This window comes from Natator depressus, chromosome 10, assembly GCF_965152275.1.
Source record: "Natator depressus isolate rNatDep1 chromosome 10, rNatDep2.hap1, whole genome shotgun sequence".
NCBI classification, from domain to species: domain Eukaryota; kingdom Metazoa; phylum Chordata; order Testudines; family Cheloniidae; genus Natator; species Natator depressus.
Window position 1 is genome coordinate 28,546,410 of NC_134243.1, and position 17,530 is coordinate 28,563,939.

At 38.5% G+C, this 17,530-nt stretch overlaps 1 protein-coding gene across 15 annotated transcripts in view; it reads right to left on the minus strand.

The window, feature by feature from the left end:
- RBFOX1 (RNA binding fox-1 homolog 1) overlaps positions 1-17,530 on the minus strand; it is a 2,406,891-nt gene that overhangs the window by 1,570,888 nt on the left and 818,473 nt on the right. For 2 of the 15 annotated variants that reach the window (XM_074965517.1, XM_074965510.1), the window contains exon 1: positions 15,514-15,531. The exons of the other annotated variants lie outside the window; for them this stretch is intronic. In XM_074965517.1, the coding sequence (XP_074821618.1) occupies positions 15,514-15,516 (3 nt within the window). In that variant the 5' untranslated portion in view covers positions 15,517-15,531. Of the gene's footprint in view, positions 1-15,513; positions 15,532-17,530 lie in introns of those variants that run through there. 15 annotated transcript variants of the gene reach the window in all.

The following is a 17,530-nucleotide window of genomic DNA, read 5'->3' on the forward strand; positions in this document are numbered from 1 at the left end:
ATATGAATAAACTGAGGCACAATAAGATAAAGCACCATCCGTAAGGTCCCACAGGAGCACAGTGGCAGAGTTGAGAGTAGAAACCAGATTTCCCTGGGGTTGCCACTTGTCCAGGTTTTCCCTGGATCAGTCCCTTTTCTGAGGTAGCTGTCCTGGGAAATCTGTAAGGGTGCGCAGTACACACTGCCAGCTGTCCAATTTTATGGGCTCAGGATCATACTGGGTATCCTTGTTTTTTGTACCACAGAGGTAGCAGCCACAGATCTAACTGTCATTTGAATGACCTATCTGTTGGAACCCTATACACCTTCCATTGGACAGAATACTGTTAATTTGTAGGCTCTTCTATGGACTTCCAAGATGGTGGCAAGAGCATATAACAGGGCCATTGATCTCCCTTCTGCCATTTTTCAGACTTTTTATTTCTTTTTTCTCTACTCTCTTTCTCCATCCATAGTTCATAGATTCATGAATTTAAAGGGACAAGATGAGTGAGGTAATATCTTTTGTTGGATCAACTTCTGTTGGTGAGAGAGTCAAGCTTTCAAGCTAATACAGCGTTTTTCTTCTGTGACCATTTTTGTCCTCTAATCCAACCTTCTGTATAACTAGAGTTCCATGTTCTCAATTTTTACCAATTTTCACCAATACTTTTTCGGGGGGGGGGGGGTTATTAAAGAAGTTCAGTTTTTACTGATTTACACCCGTTTATCAATCCACTGAATATTTTTTCAGGTACTTATTTTTGTTAAACACTAATGCTTTATGCATTGTTGTGTCATGCAGCTCTGAGACTGAAGCAGTTCCACAGTGTAAAAAATAGAACACACAGACACGGTGAAGATTGGAAAATCAAACAATGTTAATATTACAAAAGGAGACAATGCTCATTTCTTTGACTCTCTTTAGTGTGGAACTGAATTTAAACAATCAATCCTCCACAGATATAGCTAGAATAAAGATCTAAACATGGGGCAGAAATGCAAAACTTTGAAGAGTCTGGTAAATAACCAAAATGACCGCCAGATTCTGTGCACCAATGTAATGTTCACTGTTGAAAACTTGGAATCCCCATGTGACACACAAAAAAACACTGGAGTTTTCTCTGACTACTGCCAACATGTTTTTCAGTACAGACATTAACTAGATCCTGACAATCAAAATCTCATCTGAAATGAGCACAGAAGCTGCATGAGAAACATACAGTGAGAAAACCCAACTGTTTCTGGAAATCGTTCCAACCCAGGAACACGAGAAAACCAAAAAAACATTCAAAACCTTCAACACAATGCTCTGCAAGAAATGGGAGACAGTTGTGACATGTAATCTGAACCCCAAAGTGTTTGGTGCTGAAGATGCTTTTTGGAATGTCATCTAGGTGTTGCACCCATTCCTCAAGGTGAATTTTGCAGTGTACTATGACTGTTATACCAGAGTGTTTCAACCAGTTACCACTAAGATTAAATTTCAAATCTGAAAGGGGATTTTACTACGTACATGAACATGCCTAACCCTGACAATGTGAAACTCAGTGTGGTGGCCTTTTGGAACAGTCATCAAGACACATTTCTCAACTTCAGCAGACTGGCCTGGTGAGCTTTGAATGCACTAATTTGCACAGTTGGACTATCTCCAAGACAGCAAGAGGCTTAACATGAATGAGGATACTTTGAAGAAAATTATGTGACTGTGCACAAACCAGGATTTCTAGAAAAAATTACTAGCGCTGAGGGAGACAAAATATACATTTGTACATGAAAAAAATAATTATATGGTAGTAAAATATGTATAATATGAAAGGGGTTTATTTGTTCTTCTTTTTAGCCCAGTTTTAATGTTGGGAAAATAAGTACTAAAAAATTCCACGATTATTTTTTTACAAACAATAACTGAAAACATGGTATACTATGCATAACATAGGCAATAGAATTTTATACTGTAATTCTTCATCGAGCCCATAAATTCATTTTGAACTATAGCATGTCTTTTAAAAAAAATCCAGTCTTGATTTAAAGACTTCAGGTGATGGAGAAACTACCATATCAGGAGGGAAGTTGCTTTAATAGTTAATTTCCCTTACTATTAAAAACGTGCACCTTATTTCCAGTTTGAATTTGTCTAGCTTCAACTTCCCGCCATTAGATAAATAGTTATATGACTATTCTTGAATACAGATCGTTACTTAAGCAACATTTACCATAATATAGAGGAAAACATTTGATATAATTTATTCTTTGGTAATACTTAGATGTGATTCTTTTTTTTCCCTAGGAATGAGTGGAAGTTGGATTTTTTTTGCAATGCTATACTTGAAAAATCACTTTGCATCTGCTTAAACCCACAAGAAGTGCACTTTGCGTTATCTGACATTTTTAAGGCAAAGTACTGTGATTGAAACCTCCAAGGTATTAGTTATTATTGGTTACTTAAAATATTTCGGCAAATTTTATTGCTTCATCTTGTATTCACTGAAATAACATTAGTGATGATTAAATCTTTTGAAGTTTATATAGACAGAATACATTTGTATTATGAGAATCTAAGACCTTGGGACACAGATTTAGGGGCCTCAAACACATTCAGTGTTTGATGGGAAACTATAATGTAAAGTAATAATATTATGAAGGTAGACCATGTCCCATCTGCCCTTAAATTATTCTGTCCACCATATGGAATTCTGAAAGAATTTACTTTCCAATTTAATTAGTGTATTCCCAGTACCACCACATTTTACTAAAGAGAGAACCCAGTCCAATGCCCACTGAAACCAATGGGAATGTGACCGTGGAATCCCACAGATGCAGGGTTTGCCCACCCTCTACAGACTCACATTATTTTTTCTTTCTCAAATTATTTTAAGATATGGTTCTTGGTAATGCGGTTCATGTTTGATGGTTTTTTCCCTGCCTGTTGGGATTAGTTTGCTTTTGCTATTTTCTGGACTGGACTTTCTGTTTAAATGTCAGTCCATGTACATTTGCCTATTATTTTGAGAGGTCAGAAAAAATGGCAAGACTCAACCATTCAATTAATAATAAAAAAAGAAAATGTTGGGAGACTTAATGATGACCTCCATAATGACACGACTTCATTTGACTTTTTAATATTATATTATGTTTGCTTTCATGCTATGGACTTAAAAAAAATCTCTCTTCCCACTCACACTTTTCTTACGCACCTTTATTATATGTTAAAGACTTGTGGTTGGACTGCGTTTTACACACACATGCATGTGTACAGACACATGTTTTTATCTATTTATCATTTTATTATAATAGCATCTGTAATGGCCTGAGCAATTTGGCAGAGATTAGGACTAAAACATATTCTTCTTATTTAAATGTCTGACATACATACTATGAAAACAACAGGTCAAATTCCTGGTGTAACTTCAGTGTTGTTAATGGAGTTATGCAAAGGATAAGTTTGGCCCCACAAGTTGTTCTCACATAAGTTATGTAATTATACTAACCAAATTAACTTTCAAACAACATTTTGCTTTCAGTGGAAATGTGAAACAATTGCTCTCAACGAGTTGCTGTACACTCACCCAGAATGACTCCCAGACATACGATGATGGCAGCCCCTTCTCTCATTCCTTTCCTACCCTCTCAAAAGAAAACGGGCAGGTACATCACTGAAAATAGTCATTTGGCCTCCCATTGTATGTTTTTTCAAACTGATTGTCTCCACTGTCCCTTCGTAACCCATTTATCTTGTTGTGGCCATCTTTTAGATCACAGTGCTTTATGGAATACTTTGCCATCTCAATTAATTGTACACAAGCTGATTATACAGATACACATAGCTTACAGCAGACCTTCTGCGGCAGAGCAGTTTCTAACTTATGCCCTGTTTCTTTCGCCAACATGTATATGATTATGGAAAGACCGGAGTAAACACAAGTATTTACTGTGGCAATGCCTGCATCACTAGATAGAAATACACATCTTCTCAGACTTGCACAATGCCTAGTACAAGCACAACATTTAACTTATATTAATTGCCAGTCCATAGAAACAGTAATATTCAAGCTATTGATTTTATGACATAGCTTAAGGGAAAAAAAGTTGCCATATATCATTCCACCCAAAATACAAAGGTCAAATGATATTAATTAATGCAGCTACATAATCCCCTGGAGCTAAATGGGTATTCTGAAATAGCTCCATGATTGAGAACTAATGCCTCATTAATCTTAAACATATCAACCTGAGAACATCAGTAAAGTCAAACAGAATAATGACTGGCATTACATCGAACACAACTTACCACTTGCAGCAATACATTTGTATGTTAGAAACTCTTCAGAAATGTCCTGTGACCTGACTATGACTAAATGGAATAGGGGGAGAAAGCTGCATGTTTGCTACACTGACACATACATACTTCATGTATATTGTGCAGAAAGGCATGCAACGCTTTCTTGTGTTTATAGTTACATACTGTAACTATGCAAGGAAGGAAAACCTGATGAATTTATACAAATACAAGGAGAGTACAACAAGATGCCCTTCTAGCTATCTATCAGTGCAACCCTATGGTTAGTTATCTTGTGTACAAGAAGGAAGAGAAGCAGACTGGCAACAGAGACACTCGTTCAACATCTTGGGAATGAAGTGTAGTGCATTCATTTCAATTTAGAAAGGACAGCCCTCTTAGACTTATGAGTGCACCTAGCAGGGTAGAAGAATAGCAACCAGGTACAGCAAAAATATTGTTTAGCCAGGATCTGTGGCAGTCACAGAATGTTTATCTGTACCTGGCAGCAAATTAAGACATTCAGCTCTGCAAAAGATTATTTAATTGCAGTTCTTTTACTTGAGCATGTGGCTGTGAACAGAAATTACTTATTAATTACCCCTCAACTTAGAACCATTTGGGGCACGTCAGTATACACCAGGGATGGGCAAACTACAGCCCATGGGCTGGATCTAAGCCAGCTCTCGACCTCCTGCTGGGGAGTGGGGTCTGGGGCTTGCCTTGCTCTAGTGCTCGGGTGCTCCAGCCAGGGAGCAGGGTTGGCAGCTGCTCCACATGGCTCCTGGAAGCAACTGCATGGCCCCGCTCCGGCACTCCAGCAGGGGCACAGGGTTGGGGGCTGCTCCATGTGACTCCTGGAAGCCATGACATGGCCCCCCCTCTGATGCTCCAGCCAGGGAGCAGAGTCAGTGACCGCTCCACGCAGCCCCTGGAAGCAGCAGCATGGCCCCCCTCCGGCGCTCCAATGGGATCTGCAGGGGCGGTGCCTGCAGAGGGGGCAGTGTGCAGAGCCGCCTGGCCACGCCTCCATGTAGGAGCTGGAGAAGGGACATGCTGCTGTTTCTGGAAGCCTCTTGAGGTAAGCACCGCCTGGAGCCTGCACCCCTGAGCCTCTCCCCATGCCCCAACCCCCTGCCCCAGTCCTGATCCCCTCCTGCCCTCTGAACCCCTCGACCCCAGCCCAGAGTACCCTCCTGCACCCCAAACCCCTGATCCCCAGCCCCAACCGACAGCCTGCACCTCCAGCCGGTGCCTGCACCCCTTCCCACACCCCACTCCCCTGCCCTAACCTGGAGACTCCTCCCACACCCTGAACTCCTAATTTATGGCCCCACCCCAGAGCACGCACCCCCAAGCAGAGCCCTCACCCACTCCCACACCCCAACCCCAATTTTCTGAGCATTCATGGCCTGCCATACAGTTTCTATTCCCAGATGTGGCCCTTAGGCCAAAAAGTTTGCCCATCCCGGTATATACTCTATGTAGTCTTTTCACCCTGGTCATAATCCAAACACCATTGGCATCAATAGCAAGACTCATATCAACTTCAGTGGTTAGGGTCAGTTCTCTGAAAAGGGCTAAAGAGTTAGGAGGCAATTTCACAGCTTTAATGGTCAGGTTATATGTGATGCCAAATATTGAAAACAAATATTCATATAATGGCTGCCAGACTGGAGACTAAACCAGAGACCTCTCTAATTGAAATCATGAATCTCAACAGCTTGAGCTAAAAAGCAGATGACTGAACTTGGGGGCTAACAGATCACATCTTCTGTGGATCAGACAAAGAGGTGGTCACAATACACACTGACCAGTGGGCTATACTTGCACGAGGTATAGTGATGTCCAGCTATGGCATAAACATTTTGCAAAAGACATAGCTCAGGACATTAGAGACACAAGGTGGCTGAGGTAATATCTTTTATTGGACCAACTTAAGTTAGTGAGAGAGACAGTTTTAGAGCTCTTCTTCGGCTCTGGGAGACTTACTCAGAGTGCCACAAGTAAATACAAGATGGAACAGATCATTTAGCGTAAGTAGTTAACACATGTCAAGAGGTTTCAGAGTGGTAGCCATGGTAGTCTGGATCAGCAAAAAGCCGAGGAGTACTTGTGGCACCTTAGGGACTAACAAATGTATTTGGGCATAAACCCACGAAAGCTGCACATTGAACAGATGTTTTCAGAGAACTACCCACAGTGACTCCAAGCTCTCTTTCTTGAGTGGTAACAGCTAATTTAGAGACCATCATTTTGTATGTATAGTTGGGATTATGTTTTCCAATATGCATTACTGGTATTTATCAACACTGAATTTCAGCTGCTATTTGTTGTCCAGTTTCATGAGATCCCTTAGTGACTCATCACAGTTGGCTTTGGACTGAACTCTTTTGAGTAATTTTGTATGATCTGCAAACTTTGCCACCTCATTGTTCACCTTCTTTTCCAGATCATTTATGAATATGTTGAGCAGCACTGGTCCTAGTCAAGATCCTTGGAGGGCCCCACTATTTACCTCTCTCTACTCTGAAAACTGACTATTTATTCCTACCGTTTGTTGCCTGTCAACCAGCTACTGATCCATGAAAGAAACTTCCTCTTTATCCTGGGACTGCTTACTTTGCTTAAGAGCATTTGTCAAAGGCTTTCTGAAAGTCCAAGTCCACAATATCCACTGGATCTCCCTTGTCCACATGTTGCTTGACTCCCTCAAGTAATTCTAATAGAGTGATGAGGAATGATTTCCCTTTATACAAGCCATATTCACTCTTTCCCCACATATCATGTTTATATATGTGTCTGATAATTCTGTTCTTTACTATAGTTTCAACCAATTTGCCTGGTACTGAAATTGGTCTTAGCAGCCTATAATTGCCAAATTTGCCTCTGGAAGCTTTTATTTTTTTAAAATCACCATTCCATTGGCTATCCTACAGCCTTCTAGTACAGAGGTTAACTTAAGTGATAGCTTATACATCAGAGTTATTTCTGAAATTTCATATTTGAGTTCCAACAGAATTCAATTTTAGTTTAAAAACCCCCCAAGCTATTCTGTTGTTCAAGCAAGAAAGTCATGTTACCTAGTGAATTTATTTTATACAAACAGACTGTTTTCATTCCTTCCCTGAAGATCATGAATTGTTGTAGCAAGCAAGGATATGAGTGCTTCCAGAGGTTTTAAGCAGCTTTTGATGCCAAAGGTGAGCTCACTGTTTACCTGGTCACCATAGAAACATGAGTGTTCTCTAGTGAGAGTGTCACATATATCATTATTTAACACTAATTTAATCTCCATTTAGCATTAAATAAAACTGCTGGAGTTTTATTTAATGGAGAATTGTGAAATTGCAGCAAAATAACTATTGAGTAAAAGATTAACCATGAAGGGGTGCAGTATTTTACAAGAGAAGAGACAAACTTCTGATACATCAGTGTAATATGCATCCGATGAAGTGAGCTGTAGCTCACGAAAGCTTATGCTCAAATAAATTGGTTAGTCTCTAAGGTGCCACAAGTACTCCTTTTCTTTTTGTAATACTGGTGTAATTCCATTGCTTCCACTGTAGTTAATCTTGGTTTACAATGGTGTGATATGAGACCCACAGACCCTAAAAGTTTTAGGAAAGGATAGATACTACTCTTTATCCTACTTATGATAAGTAGGCATAGGAGTTTCACATCCACATCCAGCTCAAAGTGGGTGCATGAAAAAAAGTCTTACTCTGAAGACGTTAGCCACATAATTACTGAGTTTTTGTCTACAAACTATGTACTTGCACAGGCAGATACCAAATTTGTGCATATAGACATGAATCACACAGGGGTGCTGGAACAATTTTTATAGTGGAGGTGCTGAGAGTCATTGAACCAAACTGTAGACCCGATATATAATGGAATCCACTTCAAACCAGAGGGTGCGGCAGCACCCCTAGTTCCAGCACCTTTGGTATCACAATTACTGAATGCACAACTTAGGAACACATATTGCAGTTCAAACTGCACATCTATCTTTAAAAAGACAAAACAACAAATGGATACTTAGGATTATGAATATCATATATTACCTGCTCAGGCAGGGAATGTTTGCTGGCAGTGAAACCAAAGCACTTGTATATTTTCTAATATTAAATTGTCTAAATAATTGTTGAACACAGATGCAGGAGAAGACAATTGTAACTTCACACAACAGCACACTATTAAGACGATGGGACACTCTTCCTATTCTGCTCTACCATGGATAAGGAAATTATTCATGAACATTCAAGGGTAAAGATATGCTATATGTTTAAGAAATATAACATATTTCATGGATTTGGTTCATAACATTACTTATGCCTTTACATATGTATTACAAGAGAAATAATACATACAAGAGAAAAAGAGATGGGATTTTGTTGTTTGTAATATCTGATCTGCAAAAATAAAAAGATTAACAGAAACAAATCCAATTTTATCTACATGTACATTTGATTCAGCCATACTCAAACACAGAAATATATTAATTTATAATTTTCTTGAGAGGTCAAGAAATAAAGGAATAATGTGGAAACTGTATCCTATGCCTATTCATCATAGGCAGGATAAAGAGTAGTATATATCCTTTCCTAAAACTTTTACAGAGTCTGTGGGTCTGATTCTGATCTCATATCACACAGTTGTAATAGAAATAAAAAGTTCATGTAATAAATATATTTTATAATAAGTACTGGGAGTTAAAGAGTTTAGTCCAGAATGTGAAAATCCACAAAGTAGCCCTGTGGAATCCAATGAAAAGGTTTGAAGCATTGTTTGTAACTCTGTGTTAGATATTTATAAAATCACCAGTCACTGTAGTATCTTGGCTTGGTCCTTGTACTCTAATATAGTGTGTCTTTAATTTTACTGTATAAAAATTGAGCTGTATCAAAGAACAAGAACTTACTGCTAGGAGCTATGCAGAATTCCCTAATGTCTAACTTGCAGTGCTTCTGTGCATGAACATAGTGCAGAATCTGTTTAACTGTCTCCAAAGTAGGTTATTCAGAATTTCCAGTTCAACGCTCAAAATTCAACTAGTTCATGTTTGTATTCAGATTAAATAACTGATTTTAAGAGTTATTCTTAAACAGAGTGAGAAACAATATCATGTGATTTGTGTCCAAACAAAACTAGCCATCAAAGCTCAGATTTTTGAATGTCAAATACAATGAATTGCTACTGAACAATTGTTCACGAATCCATAGGATCTGTGCTATCCCCCAATGCTTTGGCGTGTGGCAGACATCCTAAAGGGTCCCACTCTTCCTCCAAGGTAGACCATGCAGCCTCAGAGCCTCCAAGACTGAGTCTGTGGCTTCCACAGTCCTGCCTCACACTGTTTGTTCTGCCTAGTTAGTCCAATTGAAAAACTCCTGTTCAGAGACTTGTATGCACTTCAGAGACTCAGGCAAGAAATAAAGGATAAGACATAGTCCATCTGCCCAAGTCAGAGCAATACACCAGCCAAGATGCTATGGAATCCATTTCAGGTTCTGTCTCTCTTCCCCTTTTTCAGTCCAAAGTAAGCATTGTCTCCCTTCTGAGGGCATCACTTAAGCCTGCCACCTTTCTCTTTGTTCTGAAGCTGGGGCCTTGGCTGTGCTTCCCTGCTGAGAGGTAGGGAAAACCTCCTTTCTCTTGGTTATTGTTTGTTAGGCGTCAATGCCCTGGCCATTGGGAGTTTTTCAGATTCTCCATTAGTACGGATAGGTTTTAGCAGGTTCCTTAATGACCCATTCATTCCACCTGAGGCAGCAAGTGATACATGCCTTATTTCTTCTGTTCTGCCCCCAGAGCAGCCTTAACCCTTTTGCTCCCACTGGGTAGCAATGCAAAGTACACAGGATTCATAAAAATATTACAAAATATTCCCACTTCATCAAGTATGATAAAAGGAGATTATTCAGAGTGTATTTTTGAATAATGAATAAGTTTGAGGAAAATATAAGTTGCTCATAGACAATTCAAGAACAGCAACTGTCATAAACATAAAGGGAAAGGTAACCACCTATAAAATCCTTCCTGGCCAGAGGCTCTTCTACAGCATTTCTGAGAACAAAATGGTGATTGTCTCTTGACCACATGCAGAATTCTTAGAAAAGTCAACAGTACAGTACCCAAAAAACAAAGTGTCATATGTATATCTATCTATATATATAGATATGTATACACACACGGGCGCACACACACAATAGTGAGGATATAATGTGGGTGGCCTTAATTACCTGGACTCTGTGGACTTGATCCATTTTGAAAGGTTCCATTTTTTCAGTAGAAAAGGACCTAAACTGGGAAGTCCTGTTGTAATAATTAGGCCTACAAAATACTCTAATTGAAAGCTCAACTGGGAGAAGTGAGTAAAAGTTCATAAAATGTCACAACTCTGTGAGCGATTATCTTTGAGAACTCACAGAGGATGGGTGGAGTCCCAGAGGATTGGAGAAAGGCAAACAAAGTACCTATGTTTAAAAAGGGGAGCAAAGGATCTGGGAAATTATAGACCAGATAGCCTAACTTCGGTACCTAGAAAGATACGGGGGTAAATCATTAAACAACCAATTTGTAACCACCTAGAGGATAATAGTGTGGTAAGGAATAACCAGCATCAATTTATCAAGAACAAATCATGCCAAATCTAACTAATTTCCTTCTTTGACAGGGTTACTGGCCTAGTGGACAGGGGGAAGCTATAGATGTGATATATCTTGATTTTAGTCAGGCTTTTGATGCAGTTCCACATAATAGTCTCATAAGCAAACTATGGAATTGTGTTCAAGATGAAATTACTAAAAGGTGTACGCACAACTGGTTGAAAGATTGAATCTCAGAGTAATTATCAATGGTTCACTATCAGATTGGGTAAGGGGAACATACTACTGGGGGGTCTGTCCTGGGTCTGATCCTATTTAATATTTTCATTAATGACTTGGTTAACGGAATGAATTTTGAGATGACAGCAAGCTGGGAGGGGTTGCTAGCACATTGGAGGACAGGATTAGAATTCAGAGGGACCTTGACAAATTGGAGAACTGGTCTGAAATCAAGCAGATAAAGTCAGTAATGACAACTAAATCAGTGGTACACTCGCACCTTGAATACTGCGTGCAGTTCTGATTGCCCCATCTCAAAAAAGATATTAGAATTAGAAAAAGTACAGAGAAAGGCAACAAGAACAATTACAGGTATGGAACAGCTTCCATATAAGGAGAGATTAAAAAGACTGGGCCTGTTCATCTTAGAAAAAAAGAGATGACTAAGGGGGGATATGACTGAGGTGTATAAAATCATAAATGGTATGGAGAAAGTGAATAAGGAAGTGTTGTTTACCCTTCACATAACACAAGAACCAGGAGTCATCCAATTAAATTAATAGGCAGCAGGTTTAAAACAAATAAAATGAAGTACTTCTTCATACAATGCACAGTCAACTTGTGGAACTTGTTGCCAGGGGATGTTGTGAAGGCCAAAATTATAATTGGTTTAAAAAAAGAATTAGATAAGTTCATGGAGGATAGGTCCATCAATAGCTATGAGCCAAGATGGTCAGGGAGGCAACCCCATGTTCTGCATGTTCCTAAACCTCTAACTACCAGATGCTGGAACTGGACAACAGGGGATGGATCATTTGATAATTGCCCTGTTCTATTCATTTTCTCTGAAAACCATCTGGCAACAGTCACTGTCGGAAGACAGGATACTGAGCTATATTGACTATTGGTCTGACCCAGTCTGGCCATTCCTATGTTCTTAAGAGCAAAATACTACATTTAGGAAGAAGAAGCCAAATGTACAACTACAAAATGGGAAAGAACTGGCTAGGTAGTAGTACTACAGAAAAGGATCTAGGCCTTATAGTGGATTACAAATTGAATATGAGTCAATGTGATGCAGTTGTGTAAAAGGCTAACATCATTCTGGGGTGTACAAACAGGAGTGTCTTATGTAAGACCTGGAAGGTAACTGTCCTGCTCTACTTGGCACTGGTGAGGACTCAGATGGAGTACTGTGTCCACTTCTGGGTGCCACACATGAGGAAACATGGACAAATTGGAGAGACCAAGAAGAGCAACAAAAATGATAAAATATTTAAAAGAAATTGGGCATGTTTAATCTTGACAAAAGAAGCCTGAGGGGATCCTGGTAACAGTCTTCAAATATGTTAAACACTGGTGTTTGTTCATCAATTGTTCTCCACGTCCACTGAAGGTAGGACAAGAAGTAATGGACTTTATCTGCAGCAAAGGAGATTTAGATTCGATATTATGAAAGGCTTTCTAATTAAGCACTGGAATAGATATCAGAAACTGGGATGTGGGAGGTCTTGCTTAGAGGTAGAGCCGGTGTCAGAGGCCAGATGCCAGATTACCTGGAATGAGGCAAGGCAGTGACAAGACAGGAACAGTGCTGGGAACAAGGCAAGAGCAGGAGCTTGCGGCTGAGGGCGAATGCTTTGAGCGGTAAGCCCCATATTGCTGCTGATCCGAAGAGCAGGTCTTCTGATCCCTTCAGCCAATGGAGTGATTGTGCGAATCAGGCAGCTCAACTGGGGCACTGCTAGGCTTGTTTGACTGCCTGGGGACTAAGCTAGCAGCTAAGCAGGCTCCTCACTCCTGTGGGCTCTCACTCCTTACAATCAGCTTCCAAGGGAGGTTGTGGAATCTCCGTTACTGGAGCTTTTAAGAATAGGTTAGAAAAACATCTGTCAGACATAGTCTAGGTTTACTTGGTCCTGCCTCAGCACCAAGGGCTGGACTAGATGACCTCTCGAGGTCCCTTCTAGCCAGACATTTCTATGGTTCAATAATAACCTATAACAGTAAGTATTGATGAGAAAAGGTGCAAAGGGGAGACTAAAAGACTGAATTAGTCCAAACAACAAGGCCTACTGATATAATTCAAGGACTGTGGTAAGGTCATAGATGTAAACAAGCTAAGTGTAGAACCAAAAATCAGTGGATCAGAATTGGCACATCAGAAATTAGACTTTAGATGGACAAATTCAGTGGACAAAGTAATGGAGGGGATCACTCCCTTTCTGGAGTCCTTAAAAAAAGGAGACTTTGGGGGGAATATTAACAAAGGCCAGCTGACGAAAAGATGGGAGAACAGGAAGGGACAAGCCTCACCATTAGCTGTCACCCCCACTGTCTCCTGGAACCCTGGGCCTTTTCTGTTCTGTGTAATAGGACTTTGTCTTATCAGGCCACGACTATATATTTGCAACACTGCTGTAAGCCTGTGATCAAAGTGGCAGTTAAAAGCAATTCCCTAAAAAGCCTGATGCTGGTACAGGGTGCTAAGTCTCGGCATGGCTGATATAAGCACATGCTACTGCTGTGTTTCTCCAGCAGTGTGGTTGCAAGTGAGAGTGAACACTGGAGAGAGAAGCTGCTTTTTCTACCTTTTTTCTACCTTTTCTCTTCCCTCTTGTGTGTGTTTTTCTTGTTTGGTCTACCAGGAAATGAGAATGGACTTAAACAGCAGCTGCAGCGCCAACCCCAGCCCATCTCAACTAACTTTTTCTCTTTCCCCCCAAAAGAACAGTTATTACTATCTTTAATACCATCCTAAAGTTTGTCAATCAGGGTTTCTTCCTTCTAACAACTCTCATGAGCGGAAGGGAAAAGGAGCAAGGGATACTGTTAAAATGAGAGCCTAACTTACTACTTCACAATTAAAATGTTGTAACTGTTTTTCCCTATTTTTCTGTATCTTTTAACTTTTTATTAAAGGATTTTAATGGTGTGTTTGCCATGGTACTAAGCATGCTGAGGTCTCTTACTTGGATGCCTGAATCTTGTTTAAAACTATTAGTGTTTGAGTCTGAGAGGGTCCTGGTAACACCTTTGACTCTCTGGGCCTCTATATTCCATCAAAATTAATGCAACAGTGGATACCTTACTTTCCTAAATGTTGATTGTGCTTCGATACAAGGTTTTTGTTTGGTCCCATCTCTACTATTTAAGAAAATATTTTAGAGTGCCATCCCATAAGAAGTTGTTACAGCAGTGACAGGAAACATTAATAAAATAAATAAAATGTTATGCTTCGAGTAATGTAGCAGCAAAATGCCTGGCACTGAGGTGTATTACTTTAACACAATATCAGAATCAGCTGTTGCTCTAACAATATGTTAGAAGGATGAAGCATTTAATTATGTATTACTCAGATGTGGTATTGCATAAGAACAAAAGGAGATTCCATAAAGGCTAATAGTGAGAATACACAGTATACTATAGATTGATTTATCATCAACATTATTAGATGGCACCAGCAAAGCAGAGTTCGTAGTACTGTTAAAATTTATATGCATAATTATGCTACACGATTTATTAAGAGATAAATAGAAAAGAAAGGCATCCGTGTTTCTCTAACTTTAACTTACCTAAATGAGAAAAGAAAACTTTTGAAACTCATTTCTTTTACTTGCTTTTTCCTATGATTCTACATCACTCAGTTCATGTATGTAAATAATTTTTACCACCAAGTGGACATTTCTGTGCATTTCAATTCTTAACCACATGTCGGGCTTTACTGGATAGAACTTCAGTAAGATTTTTCATTTTCATCTAATTTTTTTTGCTGGGGGAAAAAATAATTTCCGGACCCTCATTAGCTAAATCTAATTAATGCAGTGGTAGAGGGGAAAAAACAGATCAATGAAATTACTTTCTCATTCAAATAATCATCAGCATGTACCAAAAGAAGTGATGGACGTGGTTTTCAGCATATTGAATTTTCTACTGTAAATTTGAAGAAGATGAAGCTACTAGTGCCTAACATATAATCATTGTTGGTTTTCTAGGCAGTATTTGAAAAATGTTTATATGACAGTCAAAATAATCTAATCTTGTAATTATACACAAACAGATAGCATGGTGAAATAATCATATAAACAGATATAAAACTTTTACAAACTATTTGAAAGAGACTTGCCAACAACAGAAAATACAATAATTAGGTCCGAGTTCTGCTGGAGCAGAATTGAATTTGGCAAATACTGTGCATTTTATGGCTGAGCTTTGTACAAGGAATTTAATCTTTTATCTTTCTGAGTTTCAAACCGATACTTTTCCTTAAGGTTCTGAAACCAGAACTAATGCTATTAGATAAAACGAGGTTCTTTAAATATTACTCCACAGCTACAGCTTAGATTCAGCTGACATTAACACCTACATATTAGCCATCTACAATGTGTGCTGTAATTAAATAGTTTAGGTAAAACTTGCTTACCATCTACAAAGGTGCATGCATTTGATGACGCAGTCTGTTCCAAAGTAAAAGTTCCCCACTCATCTCACACTTTTAGCTGAATTGCAGGTCCAGAAGATATGACAGTTAGTAAACACAGCTAGTCTGATTCTGTTCAAAATACCAGGCAAATTAAAGGTGGATAAGTATATTCAGAGCAGGCATTTAAAATGAATTTTAAATACAAAACCAACCTACTTACCAACCACCCAATAAATAATAAAATTCAAACAGTGACTCATCTGAATGTAGAGAACTCAAAGACATAGAATGAAATAACTAAGCCCTGTTAAGTGCATGTCACACGAACAAAAAAACACTAATGAAAGGTGCTTGTCTTTTCAATCAGAGAATGTCAGAAACAAAAACTCACGACTCCAGAAAGAGAAACTGCCTTGAAAAGAACAAAAAGTTTAAGGGAATACTATATATAAATAAAGGATTTTGTGGGATGTTTGAAATCATTTCACCATCTGTTGCCACGATCCAAAATCACAGGAAAATGGGAGAAATCTTCTCCCAATGCACTACAGTACTCAAGGGAAGATAACACATGGGAAATATAGTCATAATGTATTTCCAAGATGTATGTTTGTTACAAAAATACTCTCTGTACCCAAAGTATATAGTGCAATGATTTAGGTGCTCTTCAAAAAAGAATTTGCTTAAACTATAGCTTTGCTCTGTCATAGCAACGAGGTATATATTTGGTGGAATTTCACATGCTTCACTGCACCCTCTTGCGTATTTTCATTTAATTACTTTCCTTTCTCCTGCTTCATGCATGGGATACAGGACAAGGAGAGAGGTTTAAATTTAATCTGGCTTTTTTGTCTTCTCCTTTTTGCCTTTTAAGTGGGGAGAGATGGACTGAAATAGATGTTAAAGGAGATTGAGGTCCTTATGCAAAGACCTTATACAGGAAAGGTACGATATCAGTAAGTGCCTCGTACCTATTATACATCCTTGATTGGTTTTATTCCACTGGTGGCAAGCTGTCAAAACATGAAGGAAATTAAAAAATGTATGAACTGGACTTAAAATGTAATATAATAAATGAAATGTAATATTCTTACTTAATAGTTCTAGCTATAGGAAGTTCAAAGGCATAATGTATTTCAATTATAAAATGAAACATTTTGTTCAAAGTGAAAACATCCATTGGGATGCAAAAGTCCCTCTTGGACACTCTTTTTACCATTTCACTATTTTTATCCTAGGGAAACTCTATGGAAGGTAATATCCAATGCTCAAACCTATTTAGTTCACCAAATCAGGTTATCAAGAAAACCTGATTTCATCTCAGTCTGATGAGGATGGTGTCATGAAAGACTAAATAGTCCCTACTGGTTTACTCTATTTAAAATACAGAAAGTTCTTATAGCATGTCTCAGGATATTTTTAACAATAGATTTTTACCACCAGTGCTTAAAAAAAGAAAGTGTATATTTTTTAAACCAAAGTCCATTCAATTCAATGGGAAATACTTCTATTGATGTTATGAGGAAACAATATCAGTGTCATGTAATCTGGTACCATAAATACTATTATGCATTAACGATAAATGAATGGTGATTTCATGGCTATTCTACAGGGCAGATAAAAAGTTGTTTGGGTGCATTAACTGTACATTTCCATTAGATTACCATGTTTAGATGTTTTGGTTTTGAGATAATTACAACATCCCTCTAATGTTTTTTAATCTTAAATTACTGATATGTATCTTTAATCTTAACTCCCTTTTGATGTAGACTTTTTGTCTTGGAATTTCCTTGGTTTCAAAAGTTATTTAAAGTTTTTTACATGAACACTAAACGAGATATTTTACATAATCATAATAATTTGATACAATAATCATAAATAACTTAGTTTCATCACAAGCTAATTTCTTCAGTTATAACCTATGCACGAGATTTCAATGCATATTAAATTATATGGAAAGATTTAAGAACGTGTTATTCTGTTATTAATATCATTCAGGACACAGAAGAGACTGAAA